The following is a 20568-nucleotide window of genomic DNA, read 5'->3' on the forward strand; positions in this document are numbered from 1 at the left end:
AATTACCAAAGCCCTGGGATGCAACCTCATGTGTGCTGTTTTTTTTTTAACATCAATAAGTTAGCCAGGTCAGCAAGTATATCATTTTGAAGCTGTATCACAGTACTCAAATCAATATAGCCTGTGTACAAAACATTAGGAACACTTTCCTAATATTGCGTTGCACCCCCTTCTGCCCTCAAAACAGAATTCGTCAGGGCATGGACTCTACAATGTGAGAAAAGCGTTCCACAGGGATTCTGGCCCATGTTGACTCCAATGCTTCCCACAGTTGTGTCAAGTTGGCTGGATGTTCTTTGAGTGGTGGACCATTGATACACATGGGAAACTGCTGAGCATGAAAAACCCAGTTCAAAGGCACTTAAATCTTTTGTTTTGCCCATTCACCCTCTGAATGACACACACACACACAATCCATGTCTTAAGGCTTAAAAATCTTTCTTTAACCCGTCTCCTCCCCTTCATCTACACCGATTGAAGTGGATTTAACAGGTGACATAAACAAGGGATCATCGCTTTCACCTGGTCATTTAGTCATGGAAAGAGCAGGTGTTCTTAATGTTTTGTTCACTGTGTACATTGCAAACACACCTTTGCTTGCTCAACTTTTTTTCTACTTACCCTAGATTGTCATGTTACAGCGGTGACAAAGCCTTCTAGACACAGACCAGCTTTTGAGTTATTTTATTCATCAACACAAATAACCCATGGACACTATAAAACAAAACTGTCTCAATAAGTTACATTAAAATACAAGACAATGTTGAGTTACTCCTTCAACATACAAAAACAAACCTACAAGGTTGTACAGATGTGTGTGTGTGATATATATATATATATATATTTTTAACATTGCTTTCAAAAATACCTGATCATTGATTGCTGTGTGCTATCCAATGCCTAGTTATTTCAGTTAGTGTTTAAATTGAATGGATTTTGGCAACCAGGATTTGGCCATTTGTACACCGATCTGATAGTTACAAATGTAATAAAATGAAACATGATAACAGAACAGAAAATATATAGGTAGTATGTAAATTGACCTTTCTGTTGCATCAGAGATACTACTCATTCAACTCAATGTCTACTGTTCCTTCATATATCCATCTGACCCTGAATGAATGGTTACTACATGGAGCTGAGATCAACATTGTTATGGCTATTCTGTTTGGCAACATTTACCCCCAAAACATTTGTACAAATAATATACACCACTGTAAAATAATATAAAGAACTTACTAAAAGTACTCTTCTTAGATATAAACATTCTAAATATCCACCCTTTCTCTGTTCTTCTGAAGAAGCTGCTGTTCAGCAGTCAAACAAGGCCAAACAAGAGAGAAGTGACTGTTAGTATCTCCTATACTCTGAATTGCAAATCACGTATTTCTTACAGACAAAATGTAAACTTTGAGCTACAGTATCAATCTAGCCATTTTAATAGGATAAAGATCATTATCCCCTCTCAGAAGACTATAGCCTGAATAATCGAAAAATAAAATAACTTCCTCAAACTGAGCGCATGACTGAACAGGTTTGGCAGGGAAATGAAACTACACACACACACACACACACACACACACACACACACACACACACACACACACACACACACACACACACACACACACACACACACACACACACACACACACACACACACACACACACACACACACACACACACACACACACACACACACACACACACACACACACACACACATATACATACATACATACATAGACATCTTCAGGGGAAATTTGGTCGTGGTCACATACACTCACGCGACCCCAACAGATCCCTCTCGCTTGGGCTTCTGTACTCTGACTTGGGTTCAGTCAGGAGGAGTAATATAGGGGACAAAGGAGGGCAAGATCAATGAACTGTGTCCCAATACTCTTAAAGCTTCCTTTCCTCATCTCCTTTCCTTCATGACCATGGAAGAAGGCAATATGCCTGCAACCCATCTTGTCCTCTTACCAATCAGTGGGGAAGACAGACCGAGAAAGTTGGCTATTTAAGAGTACTGGGGTTCAGGCAACTGCAAGCATCTATTTTAAGTGTGCATACAAATGGGGAGGGTTGGAGTTATATTTCTTGGATCCATTAGAGGCAACCTATATGTGCATAAGGACAGGAGACACTTTCCAGGGTGGAGAGAGAGAGTAACAAGTCTAAGGGGGGGGGGGGGGGGTCAGCCGGCAAACAACTGGGGCTGGAGAGGAGAAGGCAGGTGGTCGTTTTCCACGTTGTCAGCATCTATGGCAGAAGAGGCGGTGGGGGACGCTGGGGGGTGCATTTCCAGGGGGAACCTCTCCAACACATCCTGCACTTTGTGCTCTACCCCATCCCTCCAGTCGATGAGGTCACTCTCCAGGCGGCGAGCCCCCTCCATGACACGTTCCTGCCTCACGCCCAGCCCCGTCAGTAGGTCCAGACTGTCGTTCATCTGGCTGAAAGCAGCACTACAGGCGGGGGAGGGGACAGCCTGGGGCCGCTGGGGAGACGCCTGGCCTGACATGTAGAGATCAAACTCCTCAACGCTCAGGTTCAGAGACTGGCCATCCAGCTTCTCTATGAAGGCCACCGCACAGCACTGCAGAGAGAGAGGAGAGAGACAGAGGGGAATTAGGGGAATCAGAAAATACATTCTTAATATGTGTAAATTGAGTTTGTTTGGTACAGCTCGTCTGTCTGTTTGCTTTGTGGACACAGCCCTCTCACCAGGTTGGTAAAGTAGTATCCGTCTTCTCCGCTCATGAGGCGGCTAGGGTTACAGAAGCGGGTGATGTACTGGATGTTGGACTGCAGTCGCGGAGGGTTGGCCTTCAGGACGATGTAGATGAGGGTGGGCAGGAAGTCATCAGCAGATGCCGCCTCCTTCTTGGTGGTATTGATGGCATTGAAGATGTGCTTACTGCAGCGTGTGATGCAGGTCAGCTTGTCCCTGGGCACACGCTTCGAGTCCATCTCGATCACGTCTACAGGAGGTTAGGGTGGAACAGAGTGGTAGTTAATGTGCTATGATGACATTCTACATCACATGCATGTTCATTTAATGTTTGTGTCTCTTTGTAAAAAACTAAAAACAAATTAATATATTGTAAGTCTGACCTGTGATGGCTTTGACCACATTATCAGACACCTCTGGAATCTCCTCATCCACAGGGACACACAGCATCTCAATGGTGACCCAATGCAAGGCCCTGCAACCCACCCCCACCCACTTTAGTGAACAGATGTACAAGGAGGCATACAGCAGCTTCAATACTCAAACTCAGTACCATATCTGTTTCAATGTCTTTACCTGATTCTCTTTTGAATGGCCAGGTCTTTCTTCTCATCGTCTGTGGTCTCAGGACAGAAGACCTCCTCGTAGAGACGTGTCATCATGTACCTCTCTACCTCGTCCATCACACTCTCTACGCGCTCCGACGACCCTGGGGTCAACACGGACACAGACGGGAAAACAGCAAATGAGTTATTCAAGGCCTACCTTTAGGAGAGCTCTCTGAAAGAAAAGTATGTTCCTTCTTCTTCATTGTCACCAGCAACTTTATCATCAAGCCCCTACTTCAAGATATCCTTAATGTTCCAGTATTAGAGTAGTAGAGGTGAGGAAAGGAGAGGTGTACCTTTGAAGTGTGTGTGCAGGCGGTCTGAAAGGTTCTGGTAGAAGTCTTGAACGCACTCAGACAGCTCATCAGCACCCAGGTCCTGGGGAACAAGCTCACTATAAGCTTGAAGGGATTGTCATACATTTTCATTCATTTCAAGTTCAAGGGCGAGTTCATTTGGTTATACACTCAATGCTCTAGAGTAACCTCAGCGTTTGTCTTTGTCATCCTTCTTCTTCTACGACGAGGAAGTGAAATGGTCCAAACAAAAGCCGGAGGGGTGAATGAATAGAGGTAACCCCCATCAGGCTCTCCACATTCAAAAGCCCCTGGTGGTATTGTGGGGTACTACTCACCCTCTTGTAGGCCATGCTCTCTGTGAAGGCTCGGCACTGTTTGAAGATCTCCCTGCCAGGTTTCAGTGTCTTGAGGAAGTCGATGAACTCTTGTGTGGTGCGGTCCGTCTCTAAGGGCTTGCGACTCACTGAGGGGCTGGGGGTCGACAGGGCCTCGCCAGGGACGGATTCTGGGAGGGGGGAGGATACATAAACTCAGCAAAAAAAGAAACATCCTCTCACTGTTAACTGCGTTTATTTTCAGCAAACCTAACATTTGTAAATATTAGTATAAACATAACAAGATTCAACAACTGAGACATAAACTGAACAAGTTCCACAGACATGTGACTAACAGAAATGGAATAATGTGTCCCTGACCAAAAGGGGGGTGGGGGAGGGGTCAAAATAAAAGTAACAGTCAGTATCTGGTGTGGCCACCAGCTGCATTAAGTACTGCAGTGCATCTCCTCCTCGTGGACTGCACCAGATTTGCAAGTTCTTGCTGAGAGATGTTACCCCACTCTTCCACCAAGGCACCTGCAAGTTCCCGGACATTTCTGGGGGGGAATGGCCCTAGCCCTCACCCTCTGATCCAACAGGTCCAAGACGTGCTCAATGGGATTGAGATCCGGCCTCTTCGCTGGCCATGGCAGAACACTGACATTCCTGTCTTGCAGGAAATCACACACAGAATGTGCATGTTCATTAATTGTTTATGGTTCATTGAACAAGCATGGGAAACAGTGTTTAAACCCTTTACAATATAGATCTGTGAAGTTATTTGGATTTTTACGAATTTTCTTTGAAAGAAAGGGTCCTGAAAAAGGGATGTTTCTTTTTTTGCTGAGTTTATAATGGAGGGAATGATATACCTGTGTATTTACAATATTCCTTAGGTGCTTGATATAAAGTAGAGAAAAATAAGGGTGGGCTTTCTATTCATCTCATCCTTGACCAGCACAGCTTGCAGAGTTGTGATTTCACACAACATCCTTCTGCAATTTATGTTTAGCTAGTTACTTTTTGCTACGCATCAAATAAACGGTTCAACATGAATTACATCAACCATGGCTTGTCCTGTATTATCTGAACAGTTCTGTCTTAAAACCCTCTAGAGTCTAAACCGGGGGATGGGTTCTAAACTAACATGGGGACTTGTTTTAAGATGGTCATACATATTATTTAGCTTATTGATTTTACCCTTAACCTGTTTGGGATAGGGGGCAGTATTTTCACGGCTGGATGAAAAAAACGTACCCGATTTAAACTGGTTACTACCGTAATTTCCGGACTATAAGCCGCAACTTTTTCCCCACGCTTTGAACCTCGCGGCTTAAACAATGACGCGGCTAATATATGGATTTTTCCCGCTTTCATTTTTTCCCCCTGTTACGGATACAGGTAGTGTGTATCCTGTATTTGAATTTCTTTTCTCTCCTTCTCCTCCTCACAGGTGACAATCATCACTCCCCAATCAGTCATCAATCAGTCCCCAATCAGAAGACATCTGTTCCTTTTCCCTCAACCTATCACAGCCCCTTTCCCTTGGTTTAAAAACCCAGTCAGTTGTTTTCTCCCCAGATCAATCTTTGTGTTCATTCTCTCAATCGCTCGTGTCCAATCTCTATCCATCTCTGTATTGATCTCTTTTGTTTTTGCAACTACATGTCACATTTGTCCGGTAATCCTGTGAGTGTTGTTTTGTTGTTTGTTTGGTGGGAAAAGGGGGTACCAAGACAAGTCGCCCATGGGCATACATTACCCGTAGGAATACTGTGTCTAAGTACCCTAGTTAAAACTGGGCGGACCACCCTCTGTATTTTTGGTTAGTTAGCTAGCTGTTGTGGAAATAGGCTAGTCTAGCTTAGGGGTGTTTTTGATTATTGTTTCTTTGCTTGGGTCCAGCTCAGCCCCTTTTCTCACACCCCTTTACCGTGTGTTTAAAATAAACCTTTTGAGTTTGACGGTAGATTTCAGTTGTTTGTGGTTTTTGGTTCTCACTGTTACATGTCACGATTATAATTTGCATGATTTATGTTACGGGTCTCGTATCCATCCCCCCTAGACCGCTGGGCCAAAGGGATTCGTAACACCCCCCCAAAAAAACGCATTCTGTGACGTGCTCAGTTTTTTTGGCGGCATGAAGCTTTCATTAGACCAATGAAGTTGCCGAACAGGTTAAGGTCAAATAACTTTTTTGTTTACTGTTTAGATTAAATCGAGCACTTTCAAACTTCCCATCATTCTGATTACGGTAGTCATTTTGTCACCCTCACCATGGCAAAGACACGGAGAAATGCATATGATGCAGCTTTCAAGTTGAAGGCGATGGATCTGGCTGTTGGAAAAGGAAATAGAGCTGCTGCACGGGAGCTTGGTCTTAATGAGTCGATGATAAGACGTTGGAAACAGCAGCGTGAGGAATTGACTCAGTGCAAAAAGACAACTAAAGCTTACTGCTAATTTTGTTGTTGTTACAAGTCGTGTTTCGTTAAAGCCTGTGTAAAGTTAATTTGTTTCAATGTACCGGTAGGCACCTGCGGCTTATAGACATGTGCGGCTTATTTATGTTCAAAATAAAATGTATACTTTAATTCAGTGGGTGCGGCTTATATTCAGGTGCACTCAATAGTCTGGAAATTACGGTACTCTTGCCCAGAAATGAAAATATGCATATTATTAGTAGATTTGGATAGAAAACACTCTGAAGTTTCTAAAACTGTTTGAATGGTGTCTGAGTATAACAGAACTCATATGGCAGGCAAAAACCTGAGAAGATTCCAAGCAGGAAGTGGCCTGTGAGAATTTGTAGTTCTTTCTAGTCCCTTTCGAAACTACAGTATCTGTGCTGTTACGTAGCACTTTCTAAGGCTGCCATTGGCTCTCTAAAGCCTTCAGAAAGCGAAATGATGCGTCTTCTGTCTCTGGGCAGAGTAGAGGAGCTTAGTTTGTCAGTGGTCTGCCTGGTGACTAAGAGATTGGATATGAGCGGTCCCGCAACCATGCTGTTTTTTCTTTTCCTCTTTGAATGAATACACTATTGTCCTGTTGGAATATTATCACTATTTTACGAGAAAAATACCATAAAATGTGATTTTTAAACAGCGTTTCACATGCTTCTAAGTACGGTAAAGGAACATTTTGAATTTTTTGGTCTCGAAATGCGCTCACACGTTACCCTTTGGATAGTGACCTGAACGCACAAACATAACAGAGGTATTTGGACATAACTAACAACATTTCTTGTGGAAGTAGCAGTCCTGGGAGTGCATTCTGATGAAGATCAGCAAAGGTAATACAATTTTTCTAATAGTAATTCTGAGTTTAGTGAGCTTGAACTTGGCGGGTGTCAAAATAGCTAGCTGTGATGGCTGAGCTATGTACTCAGAATATTGCAAAATGTGCTTTCGCCGAAAAGCTATTTTAAAATCTGACAGAGCGATTGCATAAAGGAGTTCTGTATCTATAATTCTTAAAATAATTGTTATGTATTTTGTCAACGTTTATGATGAGTTATTTAGTAAATTCACCGGAAGTTTTGGGTGGGAATGCATGTTCTGAACATCACATGCCAATGTAAAAAGCTGTTTTTGGATATAAATATGAACTTGATTGAACAAAACATGCATGTATTGTATAACATAATGTCCTAGGAGTGTCATCTGATGAAGATCAAAGGTTAGTGCTTCATTTAGCTGTGTTTTGGGTTTATGTGACATATATGCTTGCTTGGAAAATGGCTGTGTGATTGTTTTTGGCTATGTACTCTCCTAACATAATCTAATGTTTTGCTTTCGCTGTAAAGCCTTTTTGAAATCGGACAATGTGGTTAGATTAACGAGAGTCGTGTCTTTAAAATGGTGTAAAATAGTCGTATGTTTGAAAAATTGAAATTATTGCATTTTTGAGGTTTTTGTAATTCGCGCCACGTTCTTCCATTGGATATTGGCGAGGCGTTCCGCTAGCGGAACCCCTAGATGTAAGTTAAGGTATCAAAAAGAAAATTATAATAATTCAACATTGAATTTGGCATTACTGTTATTAGCCAATAGAAACACATTGAATAACAGATTCACTACATGGAACAACAGTCCCCCCCAAAAAAATCTAAAGGAAGTTTATTCTGAAGTGTCTGCCATATATCTGAGAGATAAGATTTTTTTTTTTTTTTTACATATACTTATCCCCTTATTTTAGGCATTAAACTTTCATTTTGTTAACTGGTATTGGGGACCTTCAGATGAGTCTTATGAGGCTTGTGGGTGTCCTAGAGCAAAAACAGAGATCATCATCATGATGTTCGTGAGAGTCTCAGCTTTCCACAGAGGGATCATATTAGTGTGCAGCCATTCGGACGCTACAGACAGAAGTTGGCAGACGTGGCTGTACTGACTTCAGACAAGTATTTTGACGCTTGTGGGCGTCCTAGAGCAAAATGGAGAACGCCATCGTTCGGACGCTACAGACGTTTGTGAGAAGACCAATTTTCAGGATGTCTTATGTCTGACAAACACTGCTCTAGCTCTGCCACCTATTCACCAATATATATCTCTAGCTTAAAACAGACAGGGATTTTTTTGTGTGTGTTAATTAGATTTCCGCAGAGGCGTGGAAATTGAAGGCTAAGGGTTAAGGTGTGGTGATTTTATTTCCTCTATATGACCTCACAGATTAATGTAATTAGGGTTGCCTTGGGATACGGTCTTCAAATCAATTTTTATTTGTCACATAGACAACAGGTGTAGACTAACAGTGAAATGCTTACGAGTCCTTTTCCAAAAACGCAGTAAAAAAAATAAAAAATGAAATTAAAATGTAAATAGTGACGAGGAATAAATACACAGTGAATAACGAATAAAATAGTATAAAGTATTCAGACCCCTTGACTTTTTCTACATTGTTACGTTACAGCCTTATAACATTTATTAAATCGTTTCCCCCCCCCCTCAATCTACACACAATACCCCATAATGACAAAGCAACAACAATAAAATTATAATAATGGTGAACCTTCGCCCTAGTCGGAGGTCCTGAGTGCACTAGATCAGGTTGTGTACTTTGCTCCGTTCATCTTTCCCTCCAGCCTGACTAGTCTCCCAGTCCCTGCCGCTGAAAAACATCCCCAAAGCATGATGCTGCGACCACCATGCTTCACCACAGGGATGGTGCCAGATTTCCTCCAAACGTGACGCTTGGCATTCAGGCCAAATAGTTCAATCTTGGTTTCATCAGACCAGAGAATCTTGTTTCTCATGGTCTGACAGTCCTTTAGGTGCCTTGCTGCCATGTGCATTTTACTGAGGAGTGGCTTCCGTCTGGTCACTATACCATAAAGGCCTGATTGGTGGAGTGCTGCAGAGATGGTTGTCCTTCTGGAAGGTTCTCCCATCTCCACAGAGGAACTATAGAGTTCTGTCAGAGTGACCATTGGCTTCTTGGTCACCTCCCTGATCAAGGCCCTTCTCACCAATTGCTCAGTTTGGCTGGGCGGCCAGCTCTAGGAAGAGTCTTGGTGGTTCCACACTTCTTCCATGTAAGAATCATGGAGGCCACTGTGTTCTTGGGCACCTTCAATGCTGCAGAAATGTTTTGGTACCCTTCCCCAGATCTGTGCCTCGACACAATCCTGTCTCGGAGCTCTACGGACAATTCCTTTGACCTCATAGCTCGTTTTTTTTCTCTGACATGCACGGTCAACTGTGGGACCTGTGGCTGGAGTCTGACAATGTTTTGGGCCTTCCTCTGACACCGCCTGGTATAGAGGTCCTAGATGGCAGGGAGCTCGGCCCCAGTGATGTACTGGGCTGGACGCACTACTCTGTAGTGCCTTGCAGTCAGATGCCAAGCAGTCGTCAGCGATCAGGCCTACCACCGTTGTGTCATCTGCCAACTTAATGCTGGTTTAATGATGGTATTGTGAGTCGTTCTCATCTACAGGGCGATATACATTTATACAGGTTACCTTGGCGTTCTTGGGCACAGGGACTATGGTGGTTTGCTTGAAACATGTACAGTGCCTTCAGAAAGTATTCACACCCCTTGACTTTTTCCAAATTTTGTTGTGTTACAGCCTGAATTTAAAATGGATTAAATTGAGATCTTTCGTCACTGGCCTACACACAATAACCCATAATTTCAAAGTGGAATTATGTTTTTTTGAAACTTTTACAAATTAAAAATGAAAAGCTGAAATGTCTTGAGTCATTTCAGTCAAGTATTCAACCCCTTTGTTATGACAAGCTTAAATAAGTAGAAATGTGCTTAACATGTCACATAATAAGTTGCATGAACTCACTTTGTGTGCAATAATACTGTTAAAGATGATTTTACCCCAAACATACAATTATTTGTAGATCACTCAGTCGAGCAATGCATTTCAAACACAGAATCAACCACAAAGACCAGGGAGGTTTTCCAATGCCTCGCAAAGAAAGGCACCTACTGGTAGATAGGTAAAAAAAAAACAACATTGAATATACCTTTGAGCATTGTGAAGTTACTAATTACACTTTGGATGGTGTATCAATACACCCAGTCACTACAAAGATACAGTCGTCCTTCCTACCTCAGTTGGCGGAGTCAAAGGAAACCGCTCAGGGATTTCACCATTTAAATGCTGTGACAGGAGAAAACTGAAGATGGCTCAACAACATTGTAGTTACTTCACAATACTAACCTAAATGACAGAGTGAAAAGATGGAAGCCTGTACAGAATACAAATATTCCAAAACATGCATCCTGTCTGCATCATGGCACTGAGGTAAAACTGTTAGGGGCAAATCCAATGCAACACATTACTGAGTACCACTCTCCATATTTTTAAGCATAGTGGTGGCTACATCATGTTATAGGTATGCTTGTAATCGTTAAAGACTGGGTTGTTTTTCAGAATAAAAAAAGAAACGGAATGGAGCTAAGCACAAGCAAAATCCAATAGGAGAACCTAGTTCAGTCTGCTTTCCACCAGACACTGGGAGATGAATTCACCTTTCAGCAGGACAATAACCTAAAACACAAGGACAAATCTACAATGGAGATGCGCACCAAGAAGACAGTGAATGTTCCTGAGTGGCCGAGTTATAGTTTACTTAAATCTGCTTGAAAATCTATGGCAAGATTTGAAAATTGTTGTCTAGCGATGATCAACAACCAATTAGACAGAGCTTGAAGAACAAAGAAAAAATAAAATAATAGGCAAATATTGTAGAATCTAGGTGTGCAACACTCTTAGAGACTTACCCAGAAAGTCTCTGTAATCGCTGCCAAAGGTGATTCTAAAATGTATTGACTCAGGGGTGTGAATACTTACGTAAATTAGATACTTCTGTATTTCATTATCAATACATTGAAAATATGCCTTTTATTTTATCATTATGGGGTATTGTGTGTAGAAGGGTAAGAAAAAACATATTTAATAAATTTTGAATTCAGACTAACACAGCAAAATGTGGAATAAGTCAAGGGGTATGAATCATTTCTGAAGGCAGTGTAGGTAATAGACTGGGTCAGGGAGAGGTTGAAAATCTAAGGAATTCTAGCTGGATGCCCCATGTGACCTCCTCCATAGTGACTGGGGGGAGAGAGTGGTAGTGGAGCAGAATTCTGAAATAGCGGGGGAAAGAGAAACTGTACACCAACATTATGCAGTGGGAAGGTAGTTTTGGTTTGGATCTGCTCATACCTCAAGTAATGGTAGAGAAAACACTATAAACCCTATCTCAAAGACTTGGACCCTACCTTTCTTGGGCGGTGTCTTTGCTGAGGGAGTGAAAAACTTAGTCATTGTGTTGACTTTACGTGACTTCTCCTTGGTTTTCCTCTCTTCAAACTTGCTGAAGGGTGCGATGGCAGGCTGGGGCTGGGTTGCCCCCTGGTGGTTGTTAGCATACGCTGCCTCCTCCTCCTTCTGTAACCTGGGACAAAGAACAGGCATTGTTGTTACTACCACATGATCAATACTTCAGACAGACAGACAGGCAGAGATGGAAAAAATGTCAGAGATCAAAAAGGCAAGAATCATTTGAACTAATGACAGACAGCAACATGACACTGTTCCATTTGCTTCTGTGAAAATGGCTGTTAAAATATTTTTGGACCAATGATCAAAAGTTACAGCTGCATTTTGTTATTGTTTTGTTTTTGACTGCACCCCTCAATTTTTTGCGGGGCATTCAGTGTTTGCCACCGGGTTCCTAGATTTAAAATCGAGTGCTACCTCCTCCGCCCAACAGCTGGGGGTCGACGCAAAACAAGTTTGCTCAGATAGACAACCACACCTCTCTGCCAGTGCATGGTCCTCCTGGATCTGTTTGTGTCTGGTTTGTTGGTACTCCTCCCGCCAGCACTTGGAGCAGAGGCCCTGCCAGGCCGCGTTGCCATAGAAACCACATCCCTTCGTACACAGCAGCTCTGACTGGTCCACATGGATCCCACGACGTTCTGACCGGTGGCTCATTCCTCACGGCTAGCGTGGATACCGCTGGGAATAACAGGAAAAAGACAAGACTGTGAATGGTAGAAAGATCCGCAGTCAGAAGAAGGCCTACATCAAACTTGATGGCTATTTTTTATTCATCAGGACTTTGACAAAGTTGAATGCCTACACACTATGGGCCACATTCAGGTTGAGGTATTTGATAAAAATGTATGTTTAATAGAGGTAGCTAGCGTAATGACACATTTCAATCCACACACTGAAAATCTTAATGAATTCCTGTGCGTATCGAAATATGATTTCATATGGCAGTGTTTACACCTTTACCACATAACATTAAGTTCAACACAGTGGAAATCTGACAAGAGTTTGAACCCCTAAGAATCTGCCCATTTCTGATGATTTTGACTACCGACTCACGTTGGGAATGTATGATACGAAAATCAACACAGGAGGAATTTAATGGATGACCACAAACACTGGTAAAAATGTTTATGGCCTTCTAGCTGTGTCAAATCCCAATAGTGTAGCTGCCCTACACTTGACTTTGTTTGAAGCCACATTACAACGTTACTAATAGCTAAACATCCTGATTTATTAACACGCTAGTTAGCTACTTTACTACCAAATATTTGTATAACTAACCCTACTACTGTGTACTATACATGTAGCAATGCAATGGGCTTAGCAAAACTCTAACTAGCTTGCTAACATTAGCTAGCTCTAAATTCACGAAAAACGCGACACAATGACATGACAAAGCTAGCTAGGCTTCTTCTGGTAGCTAAATATTAACAGTAAACTTAGCTACAAAAATACCATAATTAAGTATTCCACAATGCACCCACCTGACCACTGGGTCCTTAGCTACAAAAATACCATAATTAAGTATTCTACAATGGACACACCTGACCACTGGGTCCTTACCAGAGTAGAGATTGAACTAGGGGTTGGCTCACACTACCAGAAGCTAACATTAGCTAGCTAGCTAGTTTGCACTTGTAGTTGACGTTAGCTAGCTAGGGTGACAGTAATTTCAGACCCAACAAAATTGACAAACAATTCAACAATTTCGTTAGCTAACAACATTCTGCGACTCCTTACCTTTTCAGAAAGATTATTGAGTGTAGATATGTAGTTTTTTTCTGCAGCCATTGACACCATCTACTACCCACCCGTCTGACAGACCAGTTTGTTTACGTAGTCACCCTTCTTCCTCGTTAGTCGATATCCAATAGCGCGCTCTTGAGACCATTTCAGGTATACAGACAGTCCTGTGCAACACCATATTCTTTAAAATGGGAAATTATAAAAATGTTATTCATTTTATAAGGGGTTCTTATTCAGAGCGATTTACATGTATGAATCTTAAGGCAGCTAGATATGGACAACCACATATCACATTCATAGCAAGTAGCTATATAATAAAGTATTGATGTCAGACGTTTTCGGAAGATGGGCAGGGATTCAGCTGTCCTGACCACTGGGTCCTGGCAAATTATGTGTATAAACCCTGGATGACTGACAGGGGGGCGCTGTATTGAAGCCACCGCGCAGCCATCCTGGCACTCCTCCTCAATTGTAAAAAATATTTTGGAAGCTATAGTATAGAAATGCACATTTCCTTTCTTGTAAATCAGAAAAATACAACATATTTTTCAATGCATATCACAGTCCAACAAACCTGTTATGTACATATATGCACCAAACCAGCCAATCAGGTTACTGTATAAAATATACGGGAAGTTGCTAAGACTTTTTATGACTCCAGTAGCCTATGTTGAGAAGCATTTGGGATGATCGAAAATCATCAAGAAAACGCCTAGGCATATCTTTATTCTATGCGAAATAGGCATATCTTTATTCTATGCGAAATAGATAGCAGAAAGAAGAGAATAGCTTCATCCACCTCATCTAAGGAATGGCAGGTAAATAATAAAAACGTATATGTACAAACATTATCGACTGTTTTGCTTAGGTACAATTTGGTTTTAACAAACATGGTATTTATGGTATTACTCTGACAAATATAAATATGAAGAATATTGCAATATTTTTGTTGGAATTCTGGACAATTTCTTTCCACTTCGACAGCATGCATACTTTCACTTTCGCTATTGGCGTCAAACTCAAGACTGACTGGTGCAAGCAAAAGGCACGGTCGATCCCCCGTTTTTTCTATCTGGAGCAGTTGATTTGATAACAATGTGTGCATGTGTGATAATTTGTTTATATTTCTCTCTTTGTGTGTGTGTGTGTGTGTGTGTGTGTGTGTGTGTGTGTGTGTGCGCGCGCGCGCGCGCGTTCGTAAATTTGCTCTGCCCATCAACTCCGATTTCAGAGCGCTCTGACGAATTTATGAACGCTCAACACGCTTTGAATATGGCGAGAGTCGGTAAACGTCAGCAAACTAGCAAACTTTAATCTTTGCTACCCGGGTTAAATAAAGGTGAAATAAAATAAATAAATAAAAGTTCCCTTGCGACAATTTAGCTTTTGCAACGAGACCATTAAATATATTTAAGATAATGGTAGAAGAGAGTGTAGTTCTGTTCAGTTTGGACTTCAGTTTATCGCTAACCTTATCACAGGGACTTTGAAGCACTAACTTACATCATCTTCATGCTGATCTTGGAATACATTGACGATAGCAAAGATTCCATCTTTGACGACGCCACATAAATGGAATAGGTACTAGCTAGTTTAATAGTTAATATTTGCGCGCTAGCTCTGCATATTCAGCTAGTGTGTGTGTGTGCGCGATTGACTGGATGAACCTCACGGCAGTTACGTGCAAACTAAGGAACTGGCAGTGGATCAAACCATTGTGAGGCAAAGGGTGGGGGGTCGCAATCTTTTGAATCTTGAAAACGCGCTATTAAGTGTCTATAATCAGCACAATTGCTTTCATTGCGTATTATTAATATTATTTAAATTACATAGTTATGTTTCAGTGATATATTGGGGGGGACAAATCATATTTTTCCCAAGATGGGGGGGTCGTGTCCCCCCCGTCCCCCCCGGGATTTCCGCCCCTGATTAACGAACGTCCCGAGCGCAGTCTGAGCGCACTCTGGCACTCCAGATTGAATTTACGAACACACCCCAAGAAAGACACTGTAACGCCCTGGCCATAGAGAGGGGTTTTTTGTTCTTTATTTTGGTTAGGCCAGGGTGTTACATTGGGTGAGCGTTCTATGTTCCTTTCTCTATGTTTTTGTATTTCTTTGTTTTGGGCCGTGTGTGGCTCCCAATCAGGCACAGCTGAAGCTCGTTGTTGCTGATTGGGAGTCACACATAAGGAGCATGTTTTTCCTTTGGGTTTTGTGGGTAATTGTTTCTGTTTAGTGTTTGCACCTGACAGGACTGTTTGGCTGTCGTTTTTTTTGTCTAACGTGTTCTTTCTGTAATAAATTCCTGAAGATGAACACATCCTCCGCTGCACCTTGGTCTAATTCTAATGACGGCCGTTACAGACACGAACCAAAACATTCTGCATAATAGAAGAGACAAACTGCAGTTGCTACATCAATTGTTAGACTTTTAAATTAATGATATACACATTGATTCTTGAAAAAAAATAACATATAGATGAGCTTAGTTCAACCGTCATGCTCATCAAAATATAAGCTTGGTTTATTAATTTGTTTGTAAACAATGTAATTGTAAACAAACACTGTATAGCCTCAAAGCATGGTTAAACTATCATGTTGATATCATGGATGGTCAGTCTTTGCATCCATAGCTCTGTCCATGAGTTTGAGAGTGGTTACGTTTCTCCAACCCCATCCCTCAGTTGTTTACCAAATCAGTGGCGGGGTGTCCACTTTGTTATTGTTCGAGCTGCAGATTGTCCTTTTAAAGGATGAATTGAAATTTAGGATACACTGTATGCTCAATTACAAAGCAGATGCATAAGACTTAGACATCACTCCAACAATGACTAAATTGTAGCTCCTATTTACTTTAACCAGACAAGGTGCTCTCCAATGCTCGGAAGACATTCATAGACAGTGTGACGAAGCCAGTGATCAAGCAGCTCCTGGACGACCTTTTGGAGGACAAGGTGCTGAACGATGAAGAGACAGACTCAGTGACGGAGGAGAACAGCACTAGGGCAGAGCAGGCACGATGCATTATCGATATGGTGCGGAAGAAAGGGAGCAAAGCCAGTGAGAAGATGATTGCCAGAGTTCAGGAGAGGGATCCTGGAGTTTATGACAAAATGGGTCTGGCCCCCAGGCAGCCTGCCCAGATGAGTGAGTGAAACTGATACACCATTCAGTTACGTCTGTCACAGTCCCAAACTTCTCTTAGACTTGATAAGTTAGTAAGAACTTAACAGATACTGTAAATGTAATGTAATGTAACATGCTGTATTTTCCCTGCAGGACCATCATCGCCCCAGTTATCACGGCAGGAGGAGCACCAGGTGTCCTCCTACCTCATCCCCAGCACAAAGGACTTTAAGAAGGACATTCTTCAGAGGAAGGGTAGCGAGGTTCGAGCTCTACTTGGTTGTCAAAGGATAGATCAGTGTACATGTATCGGTTTTCTGAGTGCTCCGATAGAATTAGCTTCTGAGTTTATAGTTCTCCTATTAGACCAGTAAGCTTGCTTATGAACCCCTTGGGTTACCGGTGTCACAGTTTAGGAAACACAGTTACTCTAAAGTCTTTAAAAAAAAAAATTATAATAATAATATAGACGTGAAAGTATAGTCCTGCAGTGTAAACAAACCATCAAAGTTTCAACTTGTAATTTCACAAGCTGCAATAACTGTGTAACAATGTGTACCTACACTGTTATTACACAGTGGTTTTAGCACGATTTGTAAATTGGGACCAATTTCCACACATATTTTGACTGAGTAGAATTGTTGCTAGGCTATATTACTGTTAAATAACCTTTGCACCTGTCATTGCTTTGCTCGATCAGATTTACCCTCCAATGGATAAGTCTGGTCGAAAGCGTCTGGCCCTGCTCATTAACAACGTGGAGTTTGATGATAAGACCATGCTGAGACGAGGGGCAGAGAAGGACGAGGAGAACATGGAGAGGCTTCTCAGGGATCTGGGATATGATGTGGTGAAACACAGAAACCTGTCTGGACAGGTAAACAGAGGGAGGAAACATCTCTCCTGCTTCTAGAAGAATGTTTACATGTTTCCTTAGTCTATGGTTTTTCTCATCTGTGACTGACAGTATGCTCTTGCAGGAGATGGACGAGGCTGTGAAAGCGTTCTCTAAACGTGAGGAGCACTTATTGTCGGACAGCGTCTTCGTGGTGATGATGTCTCACGGGGTGCTGGGAGCCATCATGGGTGTCCATTACAAGGAAGGGGACCCTAATTCTGACATCTTCCACATCAACAACATCTTCACACACCTGAACACAGAGAACTGCAAAGCACTGATTAACAAACCCAAAGTCATCCTCATTCAGGCCTGCAGGGGAGGTGATTCCTTCATAAAAAATACACATTTCCTAAATGAAAGTTAACCTTTTGTACAGGCAACACCTCCATATTAAAGAGGATTTGCATGTTGTTTCAGGCAAGGATGGGTCTGTTTGGGTCAGTGACAAAGTGCCTGGGTCCAGCCTTGACCAGGGGTTTGAGAGTGACTCAATCAGGAGGGAGCACAAAGAGAAGGACTTCATCTCCCTCCTCTCCTGCACACCAGGTTAGTGTGTCATATTAACACATTCTCAGGCATTATATTGTTTGTAAATCACTGTGAGTAAACCCTCATTACATTCCCTCCGCTTTCAGATACTGTGTCCTACAGAGATCCAAAGTTGGGCACCCTTTTTCTCCAACGCATCATGGAGATATTCAACACCAATGCCTGTGATGATCATATAGAAGAATTGTTCAGAAAGGCAAGTATCTGGAAACAGAACAGTTAACATTGTTCTTTCCTCATTGCACTGTATAGAATGATTGATCAGCTTTGATTTACTTTGAGCCACAATAACATATTTGTATTTTCTTCCATACAGGTCATGGGACGCTTTGAAGATTTCCCCAGACAGATGCCGACCAAAGACAGAGCCACTCTAACAAAGCACTTCTACCTCTTCCCAGGCCTCTGAGAAGTTGTGATGATTGATTAATTGTACTGTAATCACAATGGAGGAATAAGGGAGGAGCATATTTTCTGTTATTTTGTATGAAAGTGTTTGGTATATACTCCTTTTAAGATCATCACCAGTATGTTTTAAATTTATACATATAATGAACCTTTTAACATTATTTTATCTACAAATTATTTATAATCTGCTAATTATAATATCCTCCTATAGAGCAACTGGGTAGCCTATGTAGTCTTGTTCTAGCCCTGCTCTAACACACCTGATTCGGCTAATCAATGTCAAGATGTGTTAGAGCAGAGCTGGAACAAAAACGTATTGGGTACTGGGTACGAGGTTACCCAATAACTCTCCAGGAGGAAGATTGGCTACTCCTGTTTTAACATTTGGAAGATAAGTCAAATAAGTCTCTGTGACAAAAGCACTATTTCCCGAAATAAAAATATCTCACTGCACTCAAAAACATGTAATACATTTAACAGATGTGATGTGCCTTTGGCTACAAATGAAAATTAACTTAATTTTGCCTATCCACTATTGTTATCAGGAATGAAGGTAAGACCAAGATGCAGACTGTCGAAGTAGCAATGTTTATTGTGGCAACGGGCAGGCAAAGACAGGTCAAGGCAGGCAGAGGTCAAAAATCCAGGGAAAGGCAAAGGTACAGGACGGCAGGCGGACTCAGGGTCAGGGGTACGCAGAGTTCAGTAATCCAGAGGTGGAGCAAAGGTACAGGACGGCAGGCAAGCTCAGGGTCAGGCAGAGAGGTCAGGCGGGAGGGTACATGGTCAGGACAGGCAAAGGTCAAAAACCAGGAGGACGAGGAAAGAGGCTGGGAAACGATAGGAGCTGACAGGAAAAACGCTGGTTAGCTTGAACGAACAAGACGAACTGGCAACAAACAGACAGAGAACACAGGTATAAATACACAGGGGATAATAGGGAAGATGGGCGACACCTGGAGGGGGGTGGAGACAAACACAAACAGATCAAGGTGAAACAGATCAGGGCGTGACAATTGTGAGGCAGTGAGCAAGTTTGCCTATTTGTATTTCTTAAGGATCCACATTAGCAGCTACTCTTCCTGGGGTCCAGCAACATTAAGGCAGTTATATACAGTTTAAAATATGACATGACATTACATTTGATAACACTTAACCCAATACATTTAGTGTGTTCCCTCATGTCACTGCTACACAATCACATATTTACAATACAACATCCTTGTGTACGTGTGTGTTGAGTGCGTGTCTTATCATGTGTATGTAATTTCGGTAAGGAGAAGTAGCGTTTTTAAAACCACAGATGAGGTCTAAACTAATGACTTATCTCCATCATAAAAAGTTTTTTAAATGACTAGCAGGCCTGTTCAAGCAGTGTTGTCTACACCTGTGTGCTACTTGGTATAAACTACAGTAGATTGGTATGGTAGGGTTACCAGTGGCCAATTTGGCATAACTGATCGGCACCCAGGCTCGAATTTTTTTATTCATAAAAAAAAAAAATGTAAATGTAATTTGATTAGAAATTCAGTTTAGCTTCAGTTAGTTTTCAAACCTGATTTGCTCATTTTTATTTAGTTTGAGTTGTAAAAATTTTTTTATATGATTTAGTTTCAGTTTTAGTGTTAGAGACAGAAAGCATGCGTAGGATGCTAGAAGCCGTTTGTGTTGTATTGTTTTTTTGTGGTGTTTTTTTTTATGTCGCTTCTTGCGACTGGGGGGCAGTGATACATAAAGTGATGGGTCAGGTCACAGGTTAGGTCAGGGTTTCCCAAGCGGTGCACGTTTTGGTTTTTGCACTAGCACTACACAGCTTATTCAAATAATCAACTAATCATCAAGCTTTGCCCTAACACTAGGGTAGTGTTAGGGCAAAAACCAAACATGCACCCCTTAGGGTCCCGAGGACCAAGTTTGGGAAGCACTGGGTTAGGATAAAATTATAAAGTCAATCTCAATGTGATTTGGATTTGAAAGGAATAGTGCAGAGACTGGTGCAAAAAACATGGTATAAGGAAATTCTCTCTCAGCCTTATGTTTACATCAAATGAATGTAGGGCTACATACCCTGATCTGTTT

At 41.8% G+C, this 20568-nt stretch overlaps 2 protein-coding genes across 4 annotated transcripts; one reads left to right on the forward strand and one right to left on the reverse strand.

Moving 5' to 3' along the window:
• Nucleotides 1-669: 669 nt before the first annotated feature.
• Nucleotides 670-13691, reverse strand: LOC106612901 (rab5 GDP/GTP exchange factor). Of its 3 annotated transcripts, none has more exons than XM_014214557.3 (9): nt 13498-13691; nt 12236-12464; nt 11697-11872; nt 3978-4147; nt 3640-3721; nt 3312-3444; nt 3119-3210; nt 2729-2985; nt 670-2600 (listed from the first exon to the last, which is right to left on the reverse strand). In XM_014214557.3, exons 2-9 carry the CDS (start codon nt 12412-12414, stop codon nt 2199-2201), a joined length of 1491 nt encoding a protein of 496 aa, XP_014070032.1. In that variant the 5' UTR covers nt 12415-12464; nt 13498-13691; the 3' UTR covers nt 670-2198. The 3 variants fall into 3 exon arrangements, with proteins under 3 accessions (XP_014070032.1, XP_014070031.1, XP_014070033.1); XM_014214556.3 differs by having other exon boundaries at nt 12236-12438; nt 13498-13688; XM_014214558.3 differs by lacking the exon at nt 13498-13691 and adding an exon at nt 13242-13263 and having other exon boundaries at nt 12236-12438.
• A 423-nt stretch (nt 13692-14114) lies between these two features.
• Nucleotides 14115-18950, forward strand: caspa (caspase a). Its single transcript, XM_014214559.3, has 8 exons — nt 14115-14321; nt 16368-16652; nt 16785-16894; nt 17332-17508; nt 17612-17852; nt 17950-18078; nt 18168-18277; nt 18398-18950. Exons 1-8 carry the CDS (start codon nt 14315-14317, stop codon nt 18488-18490), a joined length of 1152 nt encoding a protein of 383 aa, XP_014070034.2. The 5' UTR covers nt 14115-14314; the 3' UTR covers nt 18491-18950.
• Nucleotides 18951-20568: the final 1618 nt, after the last annotated feature.

The sequence above is a fragment of the Salmo salar genome, chromosome 09 (assembly GCF_965601325.2).
Source record: "Salmo salar chromosome 09, fSalSal1, whole genome shotgun sequence".
Classification (NCBI taxonomy): Eukaryota; Metazoa; Chordata; class Actinopteri; order Salmoniformes; family Salmonidae; genus Salmo; species Salmo salar.

Bases quoted from the DNA above. Each gene is read 5' to 3' on its own strand.
- caspa (XM_014214559.3), top strand. The intron at 16,653-16,784 runs GTGAGTGAAACT...TTTTCCCTGCAG, and splicing joins CAGGCAGCCTGCCCAGATGA to GACCATCATCGCCCCAGTTA. The intron at 17,853-17,949 runs GTGATTCCTTCA...ATGTTGTTTCAG, and splicing joins CATTCAGGCCTGCAGGGGAG to GCAAGGATGGGTCTGTTTGG.
- LOC106612901 (XM_014214557.3), bottom strand. From the start codon at position 12,414: ATGAGCCACCGGTCAGAACGTCGTGGGATCCATGTGGACCAGTCAGAG. The intron at 11,873-12,235 runs GTGTGGTTGTCT...TCTTTGTCCCAG, and splicing joins GACCATGCACTGGCAGAGAG to GTTACAGAAGGAGGAGGAGG. The intron at 2,601-2,728 runs GTGAGAGGGCTG...CTCTCTCTGCAG, and splicing joins GATACTACTTTACCAACCTG to TGCTGTGCGGTGGCCTTCAT.